Raw genomic sequence first — 20,699 nt, 5'->3', positions numbered from 1 at the left:
ATCGGAGGCAATCTCAACATAATCAGGATGCACCTGCTTCAGAACTGTGAGACCTGGAACCTCAAGTGTGGACCCCTTTCTGTAACACCAGAAAGATGGGGTGTTCAGATCTCAGCAGACCCCATTTCCATCCCTTTCTGCTAGAGTCAATGGCAGCTGTTCATAGCCAGCCCAGCTCCCAGAGTCTGGAAAATTTTGTCCTTTTCTTCTCTCTGACATCTACAAACCATCTGGCTTGGGAGAAGTCAAGGGCCTATATAGTATTAGCTTTCAGTGGATGGCAGCCCCAGCCTGCAGCTGTGGATCCCCATAGGTCAGAGGTCATGGCCATGGTCTCCTGCGTGGGTGCTTAACTGGGTATTTGACATTTGAAGCACAGCTGGGTTTTTCCTGTCCACTGGTGTCCATGTATCTCCAATGTTACCCAACACGGTTCCATCCCTTCCAGGGGAAGCTATGTGTGGGTGTGGGGCAACATCCAGAACTCAGTGGGCTTTATCCTCAAAGTGTCCCTGACACACCAGCATCTCTGTCCAGTCTGAACAGAGCAGGGGCCGAAGGACAGCAGGAGGTGAGGGTCTGGCCTGCAACACAGAAATTAGAATAAATTTTATTGCAATGTTTTAAAGTAAAAACAAATGTAGACAATTTGTAAAGGTCAAAACATGAAAGGGTTTTAAAAATATTTTATTCATGATTTTTATTTTTAATTTTTAAATTTTTTTGGTCTTTTTGAGACAAGGTCTCCCTATAGCTCCAGCTGGCCTTGAACTCACTATACAGACCAGGCTAGCATTGAACTCACAGAGATCCGCTGCCTCTGCCTCCTGAGTGCTGGGATTAAAGGCATGTGCCACCACACCTGGCTTATTTTTTAATATTTTATTTATTTTTATTTTATGTGCATGAGTGCATTGCCTGCATGTATATAAGTATACCTGTGCTCACGGAGGTCAGAAGAGGGCATCAGATCCCCTGGAACTGGAGTTTTAGATGGTAGTTAGCTACCATGTGGGTGCTAGAAATCTAACCCAGGTCCTCTGTGGAGGACTGTGCTCAGGGGCTTCAGGATCCTGAGCCCTGGAAGCTTGCGCAGTCCTGTGGGCTGGGGTGGGCAGCACTGGGAGGCAAAACTCTGTCCTTCATATTCTGGAAAGTCCTGGCCCTACCTTTGTCCTCTGAAAATCAGCAATCCAGCCCCATTTCTAGTCAAGGGGCCTTTGGGTTCAGAATCACAGCAGCAGAGCTGCTTCTACACAGCTGTTTTCTACTTTTTGCTCTAGAACATTCCAGATAGTGAAGGTTCTTATGGGCTCCACCCAGATAGCTGAAGTCTCACATGCTTTCCTGAATGACAAAGAGGCTGTAAGCTCTTCTGGGAAAGAGCCCAGCTTGCCACCCTGCTGGCTGTCAGAAGCCACTCACTGCTCCCGGGGGCACCTTGCTCTCTCTGCCTCAGGGCCTTATACTCTGCCATTCCCTCCACTGGAATTCAGTTGAACTGTCACTTCCTCCGAGAGGCCCTCCCTGGTTGCTTGGCATAACCCTCTGATTGTAACACTAGTGGAACCTTTGATGAGCTCCAGCCTACCTTCCCTGGCACACCCATATCTCCCCCTCCCACTGGGCCTGTGCCTACCTAGGTCTAGGCACACCTGGGGGGCCACCCTCCAGCAAGGAGGCCTAAAGAGCTCCCTGACTCCCTGTCTCTTTGTGTCCTGCAGACACTGGGCAGATGGAATAGCAAATGTCCTCTCCCTCGTCCTGCCCACTGGTCTGCATACCACCACACCAGCCTTTGCCTGCCCCACTAGGAAAGCAATGTGCAGGTGTCCAGGCTCCTGTGCACAGATGCAAGGTGGAGGCAGATTGGTGGGAACCCTGTCAGTCCCTGCCAGGAAAGCAGGCAGAGGAGAAGTGTGTCCTGTTCTTGTGGTAGGATGGAAAACGGGACAAAATAGGTGGCACCCATGTCCCTAAGTGAGACCTGTCTAGAGAAATACGACCCCATCAGGCTTCTGGAAATGTCTCCCCTTCGCCCCCAAAGCTTTCCCCAGGGCTGGAGAATCAGCCTGCCTGTAATGTCACTTGAAGCAAAAACAGAGTCTAGGTGGAAGGAAAGACCAGTCCTGGAGGGAGACCAGTTACAGGAGGGTCTTTACCTGAGAACTTTAACTGTCTCCCACTGTAAATGACAACACCTCCCCCAGAGGTTCCTGAGGATGCTCCCCTTGGGGCTCAGGTGAGATGACCTTCCCTGCAGTGGTCCCCATAACTTCAGCTTTCGGTCATTGCTGGGGTGGCTGTGTACTAGGCCAGTGCTCAAGCCCGCCTGGGGTGACTGTTCTGGGTTGGGGACCCCGCAGTCCTCACTCTGCCCTCGTCCAGTGGGTGGCCAGAGGCGGGAGCTGCAGCTGGAGGCTCTGTCCTGGCGCTGCCCACCCTGCAGGCGGCAGAGGGCGGGGGGAGGAGGCGGCGCCTAGAAAAGGAGGCGCGCCGCGGGATGGGTCGCAGGGCTGGGATCGGATCTCATCATCGCCTAGCGGGTCTGAGCAGTAACGCAGGCCGGAGCCTTAGTCCGGCCCAGCCCTGGAGGCACCCGGAGCCTGCATCCCGAGCCCGCCAGACATGGTGGGCCACCTACCTCTGCAGGCCATGGGGGACACGCGGGAGCATAGCCGCGATGGCTTGCTGGACAGTCCTGACTCGGGGCTGCCCCCTAGCCCCAGCCCTAGCCCGCCCTTCTATGCCCTGTCGCCTGGCACCCTGGAAACCCGCTCTACCACTGAACCCCCTGGACCCAACGAGGTGCGACCGGTAAGACTCGGCTACGGGCAGTGGGCAGTGGGAGGGTCAGGCAGCCATGACCCTGCTTGGGTCACTGCAGAAACCAGCTCTGGCCCCCTCCCTTGAAAGTAGAGGTGGCTGTGGGACAGCTGTGCGCCCCAGATGGCACCAGTGGAACAGTACTGGGCTCACTGGGACCTGTGGAACTGGATTCTCCCCCCAGCCATAGCAGGGGCTGGAGGGTCAGAATGCAGGGCAAAGTCCTGGCACCTCCAAGTCTGCTGTCTGCAAGGTGGGCTGAGCCCCATGATGCTATGCCCCCTCCCAGCTGCTACTGCCTCCTGTCCTGTTGACCAGCCCAGCCCTGCTAAATGGAGGCACTTTTAAAAACTTATCACAGGCTGAAAGCCTTAGCTTTTGAGGATATAGCCAGGGAGCTGCCCAGGATGGAACTCCATATCTGGAAACTCACAATCGCTGCTTGTTGGTGAACTCTTGGAGGGAAATGGCTCTGCAGCTGGACCTGCTGAGCCTTGGTTGCTCCAGCCATGGGGGCAAAGCAAGTAACCTGAGGGAAGGACAGGCTGAACCCACCAAGCAGAGGTGCACATGCCCTGCTGCACGTCCTATCCCTGCCACTCGATGGCCTGCTTTGGGTGTCTGACGATCTCTTCCACCAGGGTGTGTACAGCACAGCTACACTCTTCTGGGGACTCAGATACTTCCTAGGGCCATTGATGCTACCCGAGCTGACATTTTACCCCTAGAGTCTCCATCCCCCACCTTTAGTGGAACTTCATTTGTGCCTCCCTGGCTCCAGCGGTCCCCAGCTCAGCCACTTGATGGAAACACTTGGGGATTCTTTAGCAATGCCCAGCCTGCCACTTCTCCAGGCATTTTTGTTAAATCCATCTAGGGCATAATTTGGGCATCAGAACTTTTAAAATTTCCCCTGGTGACTCAAGGGTGTGGTGAAGTTTGAGAGCTGCTCTTGAAGTTGAACTTCTGCCTCTCCTTGGGGAGGTTGGGAGAGGGCAGGAGTTGCTAAAGGTGAGAGAGACTGTCTTCAGGAAAAGGAACATTGCTCCTGTGGCTTTGGCTCACCTGGTGCAGCCTCTGGGGACATGTGCCCGCTGCATCATGGCAGGGAAGAAATTCTTAGGGTGTCCTCAGGTTCAGAGAAAAGGGACTAGGAAGAAGAGTCTACTTGATTCTGTGTGACTCAGAAGCCTCCTTCTGCAGGGTGTTCTGGATGCTTCCTGTGCCTTATCCTGGCTAAGTTAGGTACCAGTTATAGAGCTGCACTGCCCTGATCTGAGTTTGGCAGGAAGGAATGGATGCCTGGGGCCATTTGTGCCCAGGTAATAAATGACACCTAGTATATAAATGGTGCTTCCTGTTCCCCTCACCCCCAGGCAATGGCCCTCCATACCAATTAAACTGTGTTTAATTCTCACAGTTTGCCTGTGAGTGCTTGCCTGCCCCTGATCTCTTTTTCTGGAGGAAAAATTGAAGCACAGAGAAGTTTAGCAAGTTGCCCAAAACTGCCCAGGGAACCTGGGTCTGACCTTCACTTAAACTTGCCACTGTGCCCATTTTTACATGGAGCTAGTTAATTGCCTTTAAATTTTTTTTAACAGAAAAACAAAATGTGTAGCTATAGGGTTGAGAGGTCCTGTTTTTAATCAAGAGAAGAAATGGTTGCCATGGCAACCTCTGCTCAGGTTTGGGGCTCCCTGCCCACCTACCCACCTACCAGTTAGCACCCACCAGAGTGTCACTTCCTTTAATTCCTGTTAAGTGCTGCCACTCCGGGGTCACCCTACTCCCCTGCAAAAACGTGTAGACAGACTGATGATTACCTATCTGTCGATCTTCTGTGTAGGGATCAAGGAAGGCACAGAACCACCCTGTATTTTGGGGCTGTGGTTTCAAATCAGGTGTCCCCTGGCATAACCCCTAGTGTTGTGCATCAGTCCACACAGAGCTGACACCCAGCAACACCACCTTTATGACCAAAGTAGGGGAGCCAGCTGCAGTCCTGTCCCCAAATCTTAGCTGTTGAGGTCCTTGTCTGGCCAGCCTCTTCATTATACCAGGCATGCCTGCCCTACCTCCTCATGTTAAACTCATCAACGATTTCCTCCACTTTTTCTTGTTTTGAGACAGAGTCTAAACATGCAGCCCAGGCTGGATTCTATAGCCTCAGCCTCCTGGATGTGAGTGCTGGGATTACAGGCATGTGCCCCCTATTGGCAAGGAGTTCCCCTGCTGTGTTTGGATATGCTCCAATAACCTCCCACTGATGCAAGGCTTCCAAGTCCCCCCACCCTGAACATAAAAGGCATTAAGGACCAGGTCAGGGAGGACTAAGGCCAGGGAGGACAGAGGCCAGGGAAGCTGGAGGCTGGGGAGGATTGAGGCTGGGGAAGGACAAAGGCTAGCGAGGATACATCTCCCCTCCCAAACCTGACCTTGGGCCTTTCTAACTCCATGAGCAGAGCTGGGAACATTCCTGAGGCCTTCTGAAGTCAGCAAAGACCTGGAGCAAGGCATTCGTCACCCCAGCATTTGCTGAATGTCTACTGCTGTCCAACTAGTATTTACTGAGTGCCTACTGTGTGGTCTGTGGCCATAGGGGACACAAAAATGAGAAGATATTCAAAGTCTCTGACTTTGTGGAACTGGTGCTCTAGTAGGGAGAAACAACCACCAATTTCAGTGTGTGACACAGTGTCAGATGTGACAGGCATCCCTGTGGATGTGAAATTACTGTAGACAGTCACCAACTTCACTGTGTGGCACAGTGTCAGATAATGTGACACACAACCCTGTGAAGGTGAAACTACTGTAAGACAGTCACCAACTTCAGTGTGTGGCACAGTATCAGATAATGTGACAGGCATCCCTGTCGAGGTATAACGACTGTAGATAGGCCATCAGGGAACCATGCCTCAAAGAAACCAGAACAAATCAGGGAGTGGATTTTAGGCTTATTATAGGGTTGAAGTGTCCAAGATCCTGAAGCAGGTACTGGGTGGGTCGGCCCCAAGGACAGGAGGAAGCACTTAGAGTCTAGAACAAGAGGAGGGATTGGGTCAGAGCCTGCTAGGCCAAGCTGAGGCCAGAAGCTAAAGTTTGGAGCACACCTTTACTCCCAGCATGTGGGAGGTAGGCAGATCTCTGTGAGACCAGCCTGGTCTACATAGTAAGTTCCAAGCCAGCCAGGCTACATAGTGAGACCCTGTCTCAAAAACAAAACAATAAAGAAACAAAAATTTAATTGTGCCTTTTATTTTTCAAAATTTACCATGAGCTCTCAGCACACCTCAAGTTAGGAACCCCTATCAGAGATGTAACTGAGAAGTGGGTGTGAGGAGTGAAGAAAGTGGCCTTGGGGTATGGTGGGGAACTGCTCTTCCACGTGGCCCCAAGGCAGCAAGATGCACTGGCTAGGGTGTGTGCTCCCTGCCCACTGCCCTGGAGGGCTCAGCCATATGGCAGGGCTGCTGCGGTGTGAGTAGACAGACACTAGCTCTGCCGCCCTGGGCTCCAAACTGGACTACTATCCCAAAGTGGTAAAATTCAGGTGCCCATGCCCATCTGCCTCCCTAACCCCAGCAGAGCTTTTAGCAGGTGGGTGGACATGATAGGGAGCCAGTCCACTCACTGAGAGGACAGGGTGTGTTTGTATGTGTGTGTGTCTGTCTGTGTGTATGTGTCTGTGACAACTGGCTCCCAGCATGGATAAGCAGGGTGTGTGTGTGTGTGTGTGTGTGTGTGTGTGTGTCTGTCTGTCTGTCTGTCTGTCTGTGTGACAACTGGCTCCCAGCATGGATAAGCAATTTGAAGAACTGGTTGGGTCTAGTCCTACTGTCTCCAGGGGACCTTTGGGATATGACCTGGGGCTCACTGGGTGTGTGCTTAGACCACCCCTGTATATGAAGGATCAGTCCCTCCTAGTCTGTTCATGATGGAGTCTAACTGTAGAAATTCAGGGTATAGTGTATTTCTGATGACACCTTAGATGGTTCCCAAGAAGAGGCTGGTTTCCTCCTTCCAGGTGGGAGCAGATCCCAGCTTGGATCCAAGTAGAGTGGAAGGGACATGGCATGGGTGTCACTACTTAGGGTCTTGGCTGTTACCCTTAGGACCCCTGTTTCCTCATTTTTGTGATAGTGGAAGTTGATATGAGAGAAAAAAAGGGATTGAGGGAACTAGTGCCTGATGGATGAATGGCTGGATAGATGGGCAGATGGACTGATAAATAGGCTAAGGACAGTTTGGTCACTGGCAGACTCCTAGGGGTGTTTCTGATGGGTGAGGTGTCTACACATGCTCAGGTGGAAGGGTAACCAGTATGTGGGGCAGGTGGGTAAACTGTTAAGGGAGGGAGGGAAAGCAGTGGATCTGCCTGAATTTCTAGCCTGGTCTGCTTAATCTCCATGATTTGGTCTCTAGTGAATGCCAGCAGTCCCTGTCAGCCCTCTGTGCCTGGCACACCTGTCAGAAACAGCCTACAACTTCAGTGTGGAGAGAAGACAGGCAGGCCACACCCTCACAGGTTCACTGACTAGAGGGTCTATGGAGACTGTAATAAGCTACCTTCTAGGAAAATACCTCAGGTGGGATTGGTTGGGATGGGATGCAGGAGATGGTTAGGGAGACTAACCATCCAGGTGCCACAAACAGGAGATTTAGGGCAGAAGCCTCTCTCATGGGTCTGGGGCCACACTACCAGAATCAAGGTATCAGTAAGTCTATGCTCTCTCTCCCTCCCTGGCCTCTGGTGGAACCTATGGATCTGTGACAGTCTGGCTCCCAGGGGCAATTTGTGACTTCAGAAACAACCTGTGGCTTCTTGTGGCAAGGTGTGGCTTTCGGTGGGAGCCCTAGGCTCCTGGAGGTACTGGCTCCTGAGGGGTGGGCAATCTGTGGCATCTGGTGACAATCTTTGGCATTCTGACTTCAAATGACATGCACCAGCATGTCTCTACTCCATTCTCATTTGACCTTCTTTCTGTGTTCCTGTACTGCCCCTTCTGTTTTTTGTTGTTTTTGAAACAGGGTCTCCCTGTAGCCCCAACTAGTCTGGAACTTGCTGTGTAGACCAGGCTGGCCTTGATCTCACAGAGATCTGCCTCCGTCTTCCAAGTGCTGGAATTAAAGGCATGGCGCCCAGCCTGTGTCCCTGTTTTTAAGGACACTAGTCATCCAGTCAGTACCCACCCTAACTCACACAACTTTACACCTGTAGAGAACCCATGTCCACAGGAGGTCCCACCTGTAGCATGGAGCTTTGATAGTCTTTCCAGCCTGCCTGCCTCCTGTGAAGCCCCATCTAGGGAACCCCTTCTCCCAACTGCACGGCTCTCATTGGTCTGTTTCCTGAGTTGGGTGCCAGGCTGTCTATAGCCTGTCTTGAGTTCTTGAGGCTTCAGGGCTCCTGGACTAAATAAGCAACACTCTTTCTATGGTCCCATGTAGCTGCTTAATGTGGCATGTGGAGACGGTAAGAAGGCCCCACGCTGGCCCAGGACCTGTGTCTAACAGCTCTGCAGGAGGATGCAGACTCAGGCTGCTGTGGTCCTGCCTTGCTTCAGCCTCATGTTCTCCCAGGCAAAGGTCAGTCAGCCCAGTCCAGCATGGGAGTGCTGAGTCTCAAATGCGTCTGATATGCAAAGACAACTGCATTTCATTTCATAATCCCAACATTTGGGAGGGTGAGACAGGAGGATTTCTGTGATCTCTAGGCCAACCTGGTCTACAGAGACCTTGTCACTCTGTAGAACAACAAAAAAGTTTAATTCCAATAGCAACAGAAGCTGCCACCGCCATCTTGAGAAAAGCCATTTGGTTCCCTTTCAAAGACCCCATGAGGCTTTGGGGGTGGGAAGACACACGTGGGGGTCCCGGCTATCTGGTCCCTCCAACAGCAGCCAGTGGGGCTATGTCTCTCCCTCACTGATGGGTGCTCACTGGTCCTGCCAGTTCCCTGGGTTGTGGCATGACCTGTGAGCTGCTGTGTGTTACAACACATGCTATTGTGATCTCTGTGTCCTGCTCAGTGGGGCTGTCACAGTGTGACACTGCTCACTCTGACACAGTATGTTAATCTCTGTGGCTTTGGGTTTTAAGCCCCATGTCACAGTACTCTAGCCAGGGGTGTTTACCATCACTGGGCTCCATCCAGGAGAGTGCATCAATCACCAGGCTGTATAGTCACAGCCCAGTGTCCTCAGAACCTCAGACCTGGCTGTGCTCAGGGCTGCCCTGACCCCACCCGACCTCTGCCTGCCCAGAAGACCAGGTGTTGGCCAGCTGCCCTGCTGGACTCTGGGCTTAGGAAGGAGCAGCCTGGGGGGTCTGGGCCAGCTGGGGGGAATTGACCCAGTTGGTGGAAGTTGATGTCTGGGGGCCCAGCCTTCACTCTCAGCCATTTGTTCCCTGCCCTGGTATCCCAGAGCCATGCCAAGCTCCCCCAGAGAACTGGCTATCCTGTGCCTCAGCTTGTTCTCCAGCCCCCGTATAGGCCTTGAATGCCGCCGGCACACCTCAGGTCACAGATACTCACACTGAGACCCTGCCAGTGGCAGCTGGAGGTCTGAGATTCTGCCCTGACCTTAGTGGCTACCACTCTGGGCCACCTACCTGTGCAGGGCTTTCTGTGCTCTAGGAGCCCAGTGACAGATGGGACAGATGCTGGGTTGTTGAGGACCCTAGTGTATAGTCTGGGGGTACCTGCCCAACCCTGCATGCCCCCAGAGTGCCCAAGCCCATTGTGCCTCTGGGACTGTGCTCCAGCAGAGGGTTGGTTACCTTCCATCCAATGCAGTTGGGCAGTCCAGCTGGGGCCAGCAAGGCACTTTATTTGCAGGATCTGCAGACCAGGCGGGTCCACAGACTGACTGCAGGGCAGGGCCAGTCACTCTTTTGTTGTTCTTCCTTAGGTTCTGGGTTCGATTCCCAGCACCCACATGGTGGCAAAAAACCATCCATAACTCCAGTTCCAGGGGATTTGTCACCCTCTATATGCAGGCAATACACTCATGCACATAAATAAAATTAATAAATAAAACATTAAAAAAAATGATAAACCAAAAACAAAACAACAAAAAAACCCAAAAACCCAAGCCTGTAACCAGGGTCTCCAATGCCAAAAGCTTCTGGGTGGGTGGCTGGTGGTTGTCACTCCTTTCTGTTGTGCCTTGCCCTGGACCCTTAGGCTCCCGACGCCCTGCCCCCAGGCCTTGCCCTGGTAGGCACCTAGGCTCTGCCCTATCTCCCAGCACCTCCAGCTGCCCTGTGGGCAGCTGAGCTGTTTTTCCAGTGGGGACTTTTGGCAAGCAATGCTATTCTGGCTCCCTCGGCTTGAATTGAGCTTTGTGTGCTTGTCTGGCAGAGTACCCAACAACATCCAGCCAGAATGGGGCAGCAATAGGTTGGCCACGGCCCAGGCAGCAGCCCCAGGAGTGCTGGAGTGTTGAATTATTTATTTTGATCCCCACCCCACCCCGAGTTCTCATGTCTCCCTGGTTGGCCTCAAACTCTCTATGTAGCTGAGGATGGCCTTGAACTTCTGATCCTTCTGCCTCTGCTTCCTGAGTGCTGGGATTATAGGTATGCACCTCTTTATGGGGTTCTGAAGATGGAATCTAGGGATTCGCATACTAGACAAGCGTCTACTGACTGAGCTGCAGCCCCAGCTCATGAACTGTTTATTTATTCCAGGAAAATCAAGGCGAGGCAGTGGGGCTGGGGATATGGCTCAGTAGCAGCAGCCTTGCTCAGCGTGCACAGGCTCTGCAATCAGTGCTACAGTAAAACACAGCCCAGAACAATGAAAAGAGTGCAGCTCAGCTCAGGCTCTGTCCTTGGATGATTAAAAGCTTCTTCTAAAAAATAATATATATATTATTATTATATATATCATTAAAAAATCATGAAAATTAAAAAAAAAAGCAGCAATATTCAAGTTTCCTGCCTCCGGGCCACCCACATATCTGAACAAAAGACCTGCCTCCAATGACATCCCTCCCATGACTCTTCTTCCTCTTCTGAGGCCACATGTGCTGTGCCTCTCATGTTTCCACAGGCCCAGGGCATAGTAGGTGCTCAGCACACTGCAAGTGCTTAGCAAACACCTGTGTATTTGGAGAAACATCAAGCTTCAGACAATCTAGTCACAGAACGCTGTGGCTGGCTGGGGTCAATGCTTCATCACTCAAGCCCCAGAGGCCACCAGATGGCTATAGATTTGACCCACTGTGACATGGTCTGGGGTTGCACAGGAGGTGAGTACCTCCACCCAATCCCAGGGACTGTGCATTAGTATCACTTGTGTGCCGAGGGCTGAATTGTGGCCCTCATGGGGCGGGAGGCACACTGGCAGACCTAGAAATTGGCATGAAACCTGGCCACTCCAGGGTTCCTGAATTAAGGCTGGGGGTGGGAGGCTGCTATGGGTGGCATACAACTAGTGCAGCCATGAGGGATTGTGACCATCTCCCCCATCCCCACGGCTCTGCACACAGGACCCTTCCCTCTTCCAAAATCCCCCTGCCCTGGAGATGAGGCCCCGGCTGCTGCCTGTGTTTTTCGGGGAGAGCATCAAGGTGGACCCAGAGCCTGTGCATGAAATCCGGTGAGTGGGCTGAGTCAGATGTGCTGGTCCTACCTGTGGGACAGTCCTGCCTGGCTATGGGGTGTCTGGTCTGGCTGTGAGCAGAGCAGTCAGTCTGGGACTCAGTAGGTCTCACCCTCTGGTTCCTGCCACTGAACCCCTAAATACTTCAGTACATTCCAATAGACACTTTGGGGCCTGGAGAGATAGCTCAGTGGTTAAGAGCACTGGCTGCTCTTGCAGAGGACCTGGGTTTAAATCCCAGCAGCCACAAGGCAGTTAACGACCACCCATAACTCCAGTTCCAGGGGATCCAATGCCCTCTTCTGTCCTCTATGGGCACTGCATGACATGGGTGCACTTATATACATGCAAGCAATACACTCATAACACATAAACTAAAAATAAAAATTTAAAAACACTTTTCTATGGTCACAGTTCAATGATCACAATCAGGAAATCCAGTGGCACAGAGCTACCATCTAACAATATCCAAATCAAAATTTCATCCATCATCTCAAGTGTCCTTTTATTTGTGCCCCCCCCCACCATTCAGGGTCCTGCGTCTGTTCTTTGTGTAGCTCTCTAGTCTTCTCCCAGCTGGAACAGTCCCTCAGTTTTTCTGACTTTCCTGACCTTGACACCTCAAGGTCAAGACCTTCCTGACCTCGACCTTCACAGTCAGTCAAGAAGGAGGCTCTATTTAAGGATGTCTGCTGAGGCAACTTACCCGTTCATTTCTCTCTCCCACCCTCAGCTGCAACTCTGAGCTCACCTATGCCTCCGAGAGACACTTCCGAGACAAGGTCTTCTATGCTCCAGTGCCCACAGTCACAGCATACAGTGAGACCATTGTGATGGCGCCCAACTGCACATGGCGCAGCTACCGCAGCCAGCTGACTCTGGAGCCACGTCCACGAGCACTTCTCTTCGGGAGCACCACCATCATCTTCCCTAAGTTCGTGCACAGCTCCTTCCGTACCACACTGCACTGCAGCCTGGGCCAGCCACGCTGCTGGTTCTCCTCCAGCCTGCAGCTGCAGCTGTGTGGGGACCCCACACCCAGTCCCCGAAGCCCTGATGTGCTCTGAGGGGCCCAGGCTAGGTGGCAGAGGATAAGCCTAAGCCCAAGGGAGGCCCTGGAGGATGGACAGATGGACAAGGGTTCAGCCTGGAGCCTGGGTCCCAAGAGACACAAAGCCCAGTGGCCTGGACTAGTGAGGATGAGGCTGCTCCTGGCAGCCTATCCCTGCCACAGGCTGTGCCTGCGCTCCAGTGTGGAGGACTTTGTTAATGCATGTCTTTCATTAGCTTTTACAACAGCCAGGCAGTGTGGCCTCAAAAGTGAGGACTGAGCATGTCCTCATGTGCCCTTGAGGCAGAGAAAGCCCTGTGTACCATAGGATACAGGTGACCAGCCTCAGCTGTGGCCTGGCTCCCAGGCTGAGTATGAAGGGAAGAGGGGTGCCAGTGGACCCCTTGTTCCTGGGCAAGGCAGTTTCCAAAATAGGCTTTTTAAATATGCAGCATGCCCCAGCTGAGAGTCCTAGGTTCAGAGAGCTGAACCAGCTCAGGGGACCTTGAGTCCAGAGGTGGGAAAGGCCAAGGTTAGGGCCACCTATAATGTGCCCTGTGCCATAGCCAACATGGGTCCTGTGCCTCCCTCCATCTCCAGTGCAAGGGAGGCCTCAAGAGTATCTCCACATGGTGCATTCATGACTAGATAAGACCTGGAATCTTTCTGCCAGGCAGACATTGAGTCGATCAGACTGCTGACACCTGTGTACAGCTGACTCTGGATTCACCAGCTGTGACCTCAGAGAAACCGTGCTATCTCCCTCAGTCTCTTGCTCCTGCCCAGGACGGAGTCTATAACCACACCACATGATTCCCAAGCACCCGGGTCTACCTTCCATCTGTGGGATTGCGGAAGAGGAATTCAGAGAGCCTCAGTTCTGACTCCTGGAGACAAATGGGTGGCATAGGGCCTGGAAGCGCCCATAACCTGGTGCTGCCCATGGTGCTTGGCCCACCAAATGACAATCTCACAATCCTGCTGTAGATGTGGAGGTGCCTCTCTGACCTGAAGTGTCTGTCTGGTATCTAGGGCTTGCTTGCTACTCTCCTACTGTCCCAGCAGAGGGAGAAGACCCTCTGTAGGACAAAGAGAGGCCAAATGCCTGGTAGATTTTATATATCTGCACATCTCATCTGGGGTGCTTCCCAGTTAAAGAATAACTTAAGAAATCAATGGATTATCTTAATAAAACATACAAACTCAGCAGGACTCCTGTGTTTCTGAGGCACCCCTGGAGTGGCGGAGGGGAAGTCTGGTGTGTTCAAGCCCACTTTTGCGCCCACCCAGAGTTGGTCCCTGAGGGATCCTGGCTCTCCAGTTCCTGGGGGATGGAGGAACTGTAGAATCTCTGCCAGTGCTAGGCGAGTGCTCTGCCCTGATTGTTGGCTTATAATTCAGGGGGCTCAGAGAAGCCCCACCAGGGAGGTGTGGCTTGAAGCACACCAGCAGTTCACCAGTCCAGTGGGAGTCTAGGCAGAATGAGGTGCCAGGTCCAGGTAGATCTGGTCCCACCCCATGGGGATCTTCACCCAAAGGACATGTCCCTAGCTTCCCTGGCATAAAGAGCTTTGTGTTAAAGGTCCTTTTGTCCCCCAACACCCAGAAATGCCAGGGAGGTAAGACCCAGCAATATCCCCAGAATGGCACCTGTCCCCAGGGTGCTGAGGTTGATAAGGATGAAAGTGCCCAGTGCCTGTAGGTCACTTCTTTACATTGCAAAATGGGACAAAATCTCCAGTGCCCATGCCTGGAATCAACTTGATACCCCCCAGCTCCTCCTGCCAGACCCCTGCCCACCAGATACTACACATACCTCCCCCCATGCCTCCTTCCAGAGCAGAAGCATGGAGCACCTTGGCCCCTAGCCAGGCCTCGTTGGATGCATTCCTTCCATTTAGTACATTTAGTTTTTAACCATCACAGAGCCCGCTCAAGGGGTAAGGAGACTGCTCAGGAAGGGCTGGGGACTCAGAGGTCCCAATGGTGGCCAGAGCTGGGTCCTCAGAGTTCCCTGAAGATCCTATATGACTAAGATTTCTTTCGTGGTCTTTCCCAAAAGCCACAGAGCCCTGGACCAGGTGCCAGGGATGGGACCTGTGCCCTCCCACACAAGCCACCTCAGAGCCTTTCTCCCTTGCCCTCCCTGCCACCTGTTTACCTTGTTCCTGATCTTGCCCAGGACCTGATCCCAAACAGCTGAGAAAGAGCACTGGCATTGGGTGGGGCTGCCTGTTGTCACCCGCACCCATTCCACACATAAGCAAGCTACACACAGAAGCCAGGGGCCTTGTCAGGTCAGGTGGCTGCTCCAGATTTTCACACTCCACAGCTCTTAACCTTGTCTTGCTGACTGCCTACTGGCTGCCTCATCGTGTAAAGTGCTCCACCCTGGCCCCAGACCCTTGGATGGGCTCTGCCCCAACCCCACAGTTCCTCACCATCTACCTAGCACTTCTGCAAGTATAAACTATCCCAATTTTGGAAAACCAGATACTTTACTGTGGCTTGGCTTTCTCAGAAACTCCTGATTCCTATCCTGGCATTTACCTGGGTTCTGAATGCCCCTGGCTGGGCCTCACCTCCTCACCCACACAGGCTGTGTCTCTCCCCCTGATTGCTCAGGTCTGGGATCAGCCTATTTCTGCCCCATGGGAGGCAGCTGGCTCACCAGGTCTCCTGCCACAAGTTTTCTCTGGGCTTCCCCTGGGCAGAAACTGGCAGCTGGATTCCAGGCAGGGGTTTAGCTCCAGCCTGAGGTGGCATAAGTTCAGCATAGCCAGGGGTGCCCAACCCTGGTCAAAAACATCTGGGCTACAGATGGAAGCGGATCCCAGGATCCCAGGCTTCTAGATCTGGCGAAACACGGGGCAGGGGTGGTGGCGGTGGTGGTGGAATGGATCTACATTCTATCACCTCCCATGTCCTAAGACACAGTGGCGTCCGACAACCATCACGGCCCTTCAGGAAGTTCTTCCTAATTTTGCTGTAATCATTCTTATCATCAATTGCAAGAGGTTCAGAGGAAAAAGGAGGCAAGAGGAAAGGGCTCTGCTCCATTACCCCTTACCCTCTCAGAGAGGGGGTCAGGTTGTGTCTGGCTTGAGACAGAGATAGTTGTGTTAAGAGACCCAGAGGATGAGCCGGGCGTGGTGGCACACACCTTTGATCCCAGCACTCAGGAGGCAGAGGCAGGCGGATTTCTGTGAGTTAAGGCCAACCTGGTTTACATAGTGAGTCCAGGCCAGCTGGGCTACTCAAAGACCCTTAAAAAAAAAAAAAAAAAAAAAAAAAAAAAAAAAAAAAAAAAAAGATACCCAGAGGAGAGGAAAGAACATGGAAATTCTTAGAGGAGGCTATTCCCCAGCTGAATTTTGTAGTGTGCAGTTTTCCTGGAAGACAACGGTGAGGGATTATAAGAACCTCCCTTTAAAGACAGAGTGAGGGACACCAAGAGGACACTCAGAGAGACTTCTTTGGGGATTGAGGACTGGCTGGTCACAGCTAGGAGCCAGAAGTAACACTCAGAGGGCACAGAGAGGCCATGAACTCTCCTTCCACTGGGCTACCATGCCTCTGTCATGGGTCTGGGCCTTAGAAAGTAGACAAGTCAGATGTGCCTCAGGGTCTGAAGGAAAGAGGTGGTGCTTGTGAAGACAACAGGGCTCAGATATACTCTGGTCTGGGGGTCCTTGAATGGCACATGTCCTAGATGGCTGGCTTGGCAAAGCAATTGACCCTGGAGTCCAGATGAGCCTGGCTGTGCCCAGGGTGAGACCCCACACTACCACCTGCCTGCCAGCCTGGGTACTGCAGCCTGAGTCTTGACCCTAAGGTCCAGTCCAAGCCAGCCAGGTCTTTCAGACCCTGCTTGGTGGTTCTGAGGCTCCTTCCTCCACTAGAGGATGCAACTATAGCTTTGTACCCCACCTGACACTTCCCAGGTCCCTATCCCAAGACAGGACAAACTGGCAGCTAGTGCCAGGATCTTGGGGTCCACAGGGGAGGTAGAGCAAGGGATGCTAATTCTTAACACCTGTGGGCTGGGGCCCTCTCCACTTGCCCAAGCTCCAAAGAGTCAGACCCACTGGTATAATGGGCTATGGCTGTTTGGGAGCCCCAGGCTGGTCCCAGCTATAGGAACCCCATTCCTTTGCCCAGATCCTTTGGTCCCCACTCACCAGTCAGCAAGGCCAAGGTCGGCTTCATTCTAGGAACTCAGGGCCATCTGTCCCAGCATCCCTGGCTGTCTGGGTTTGGGGCTTGGGGGCTGGTCCTGAGTGTGAGGCAGAGACCTTGGCAGGAGAAGCATAATGCAGAGATATTAGGGGTCACTCACATGCTCTGAGATCCCAGGAGTCCACATGACCCCAGAAGACTCTACGAGGCAGGCCAGCCCTGCAAGCAGGGTCTTCTGTCGATGACTATCTACATACCTGGCAGGTCCTGGGGTCTAGGGCAGGGCTGACTCTGCAGCTCTGCTAGGAGAAGCCTGGCAAACCGTCTGGGAGGGGGGTATCCCTTGAAGGCCATACTCCAACGAGCACCATCCCCACACAGGCTGTGGCATGGCTAAGAGGTGACTATAGTGCCCAAATCTGCCACCTACAGGAGGCCAGGTGAGGTCAGCCCAGGTCAGCAGGGGAACTGCAGGTGAAGGTGGCCTCATCCCTCCAGGTAATTTAGTGGGTACCAGAAGCCCCACAGCCCATCCCTGTGCCTCGGGAAGTACCCTGCACATCCTGCACCCAGGTGGCCACAAGGGGATAGGACAGGAATGAGTGGGTAAAGGATTTCTCCCTGTTGCCCTTGCATGCTGGCTTTCAATCAGCCATTTGGAAACAGATGATAGGAGACAGGCAGGGCAAAGGGACAGCAGCAGGCTGGGGTCACATGGCAAGGCTCTGCTGTGCAGAGGGCACACCACATGAGGGCCCCAGGCTTAAGGCTGAGGCAGAGCAACTGTGACAGCATGAAGACCTGGGGTCCTTCTGAGGTTTTGTTCTGCTCTGGAAGGGGCACTAAGGTAAACTGTGTGGTTCGGGTAATGTTTCTCATACAACCCTGCACAGCCATTTTGGTTACCACGGACACAGTGCGCAGGAAAGGGTAGAATATGCCAAAGCATAAATGAGAGCCACCCAAGACAACCTCACCATGGGTGAGGATGCCTGACACCTGTCACAGGCTTCAATACCCAATGCTTCGACATGGAGTCTGACACCATGTATGAGAACACTATGCCCATACCACAGGTGGGAAGACCACACATACCATGTGAGAAGACCTGCCACACCCACAAGTTGAACATCTCACACCCTTACCATGGGTATGCGCACACAATGCCCTTACCATAGATATGACTACTCAACATACTAGAGATGAATAGTGGACACTTCTCACAAGTGTGAATACCCTGCATTCACCATGAGTGGGAACACACAGCAACTTCCCCACAGGCATGGACATACTGTGTGCATTCACTGTGGTGTAAAAAAATATCCAGTAGCTTCTTCACAGGCACGAATACCTCACATATTCACCATGGGTGTGAACACCTGGCAGTTTCCCCACGGTGTGAACACTACACTCACCATGATGTGAATACGTGGTACCCTTTCCATAGTGTGAACACCCAACATATTCATCATGCTATGAATAGCCCATACCATCTCCACGGGTGTGAATATCCAGTGGCTTTTCGACAGGTATGAACACTTCACATTCACTATGATATGAATACTGGGTATTTTCTCTACAGGCACAAACATTGTGCATGTTCACTGTGGTGTGAACACCCAACAGATTCTCCTCTAGTGTGAACCCCACACATTTGCCTTGACAGGTCCCCCCAGATGTGAACACTGGACACTCTCTGGTGACATTCTACTTGAGATCAGTTTTCACTGCTAAGTGGTGAGCTGAGAGAACATTCCCCCACCCTTCAGGGTTACACACCAGTCCTTCAGCCCTGGCTGCCTGCCACCCAGTCCCAAGCAGAGAAGAAACCTTTGTAGCTTGAGTATAATTCGCTTTTTAATTGGAACAACTTGTGTAAATGACAGAATGCCGCCATGCGCAGATGGCGGCCACAGAATACGCATCAAGTTCACTCTGCCCAAGGAAGGGAGGGAGAAGGAAGCAGGGGCCATGTGCTGGTGCCCCGCTCCTCAGTCCTGCGTATGATGGGGTCACCGACTTGGCCGGCACACACCTCTGGAACAGTAAGCAGAGGTCAGAAGCACAGCAGCAGTAATACTGGGTAAGTCCTTCTTGCGGGAAACATCTGAATTAACTCATTGAAGGTATCAAAAATATACCCTGTAAACCAATACATTTACACCTGCCTTCCCTCGCCACGGCAACGTGGGAAACAGTCCAGTTCCTTGGACCATTCATGCCCCAGGCTATGCCTGGCCTTATGCGCCCACCTGTTCTGATGGGCTCCCAGTCTCGCAGGCTAGGTGGCCTGTGGGGACTGTGATGACAGCATTGAGTCAGGACGGGATGGGATCATCTGTCCAGAGCACGAGCAGGCTAGGAGGCAGAGGGAGGGGCAGGGCTGTGAGTTCAGCCTAGACTTTGGTTCCAAATGCATTAGGGGTGAGGCAGTGTGCAGAGGTGCCTGGTCTCCTACTTTAGGTCCCTGCTGCCCCAGCCATGTGCGTGCAGCTGCCACATACCCACTGTGCCCTCCTCCCGGCCTGCTGCCCTCCTCTCCCCGCCTCCCGCCCCCTTTCCTTCCCCAGCACCAGGTAAACATCCCCTGAGAAAGGTCACTGCACAGGGCCAGCCCGGGGCGGGAGTCTTAGTTAAGGCTTTTGACAGGCAGGATGCCAGCTCAGGATGGACAGACGGATGGACGGACAGATGGATGCGCAGGCAGACTCAGGGGCTCCTTCCTCGGTGCGGGGAGTCGGCAGCTGCCTGCTCTGTGCCGAGCTGCTTCTGCCTCGTGCAGGGACCTGGCACTGCTTCCTCCTATTTGGAGTCACTCGCTGTCGGAGAGTGTCTCATACTGTGAACACAGCAGTGGCTTAGGCTCCTCATCCCAGGCATGATGGGGACCAGCCATGGGTCCACTGCCTGCCGCAAGACCAGGTGGAGGTGGGGAAGCCATGACACCTGCCTGCAGCCGCATGATCAGGGGGTTGTAGGGGAATGGCGTGGACCCTGTGGGAAAGATGGGTGAACACTGGAGAAACTCTGTAGCCACCTCGGCATCCTACTGGCCTTGCCAGAAGCAATATCTCAACTCCTTCTGCTTCAGGAGGTTTCTCTAGACTGGCTGTCTCTCTTCACCTCATCACTGTACAGGCCCCTGCCATCTTTTGCTTGGACTGTCACAGTAGCCTGTCCATTTCTTCCCTTGTCCTCTACTGCCTTGGGGACCTTTTGTTTCCCTATTAAAATCCTCCAGTGTTAAATGTTCCATGTTAAAATTATGGGAGGATGTCCAGGCTCCCCTGCATGACCCACCAAGCCTAGGTGGTTTGGGAGAACCCTCCGTGTCTGCAGTTTCCTAAATCTTCCTTCCTTGAAGGGTGGAGACCAGGGACTGGCTTCCCTGGGCAGCCCAGGTCATGATGTGTCTACCCCCTGTGCCCTTGTGAAGTCCAGAAGTGCTCCTGCCCCTAGCTGGGCACCCACCTGCAGATGAGGGCCGGTCCTCCCACACGCGGTTGGTGAGTGGCGTCCGCCGGTTGCAGTCCCCCTCTGAGTGTACAGAGGAGACAGATGGTGGCCGGTCTCCCGAAGCTAGGCCTGGGGCTGGGGACTTGGCTTTTCGGCTGTTGGGTCTGCCAGAAACCTTGGCTTTCCCACTACCACCTAGAGGGGACAAAGTAGGAGGGGACTGCTTTAGATGGAGCTAATGGTAAGAACACCCACACTAGTAACAAGGGGCAGCGGAATAGGGGGGTGACCTATGCCTTGGAGAGCCACTTGCCTCCTGGGACCCAAGAGATACAAAACTAACATGATAACCCCTGAAGCCAGGAGGCCAAGAGGTTGACCAGACGGCCAGAGTAGCACCTAGCCTGGAGGTACATCTCTACCCAGGGAAGCTGACTGCTATACTCCGAAGCACCCTCATTAGGACTGCACCCGTCAGAAGCCTCAGATCTTGGCTGGATTTCAAATATTGCCCTGGATGGTGCTGGGCCAACAGAGACTGGAGGTCTCTGTTCAGAGATTCACACCCCAAGGCCTGGC

General features: G+C 53.0%; 2 protein-coding genes across 10 annotated transcripts in view; one reads left to right on the top strand and one right to left on the bottom strand.

Moving 5' to 3' along the window:
- The first annotated feature begins 2,321 nt into the window (after positions 1-2,321).
- On the top strand, positions 2,322-15,711 carry LOC103739013 (refilin-A). Its single transcript, XM_008839251.3, has 3 exons — positions 2,322-2,817; positions 11,322-11,431; positions 12,168-15,711. The coding sequence occupies exons 1-3, from the start codon at positions 2,629-2,631 to the stop codon at positions 12,499-12,501; spliced, it is 633 nt and encodes a 210-aa protein (XP_008837473.1). The 5' UTR covers positions 2,322-2,628; the 3' UTR covers positions 12,502-15,711.
- A 2,792-nt stretch (positions 15,712-18,503) lies between these two features.
- Positions 18,504-20,699, bottom strand: part of Ncor2 (nuclear receptor corepressor 2) — a 147,744-nt gene continuing 145,548 nt past the window's right edge. For 6 of the 9 annotated variants that reach the window (XM_029566526.1, XM_029566525.1, XM_029566524.1 and 3 more), the window contains 2 exons: positions 20,136-20,315; positions 19,477-19,658 (listed from right to left, as the gene is read on the bottom strand). In XM_029566526.1, the coding sequence (XP_029422386.1) occupies positions 19,477-19,658; positions 20,136-20,315 (362 nt within the window). Of the gene's footprint in view, positions 19,659-20,135; positions 20,316-20,699 lie in introns of all 9 variants that reach the window. The other 3 variants (XM_017799702.2, XM_029566529.1, XM_029566530.1) reach the window with 1 other exon arrangement.

The sequence above is a fragment of the Nannospalax galili genome, unplaced genomic scaffold, assembly GCF_000622305.1.
Source record: "Nannospalax galili isolate Female #2095 unplaced genomic scaffold, S.galili_v1.0 scaffold218, whole genome shotgun sequence".
In the NCBI taxonomy this organism is placed as follows: Eukaryota; Metazoa; Chordata; class Mammalia; order Rodentia; family Spalacidae; genus Nannospalax; species Nannospalax galili.
The sequence above is the reverse complement of the archived record's forward strand: the minus strand, read 5'-3'. Positions and strand labels throughout refer to the sequence as shown.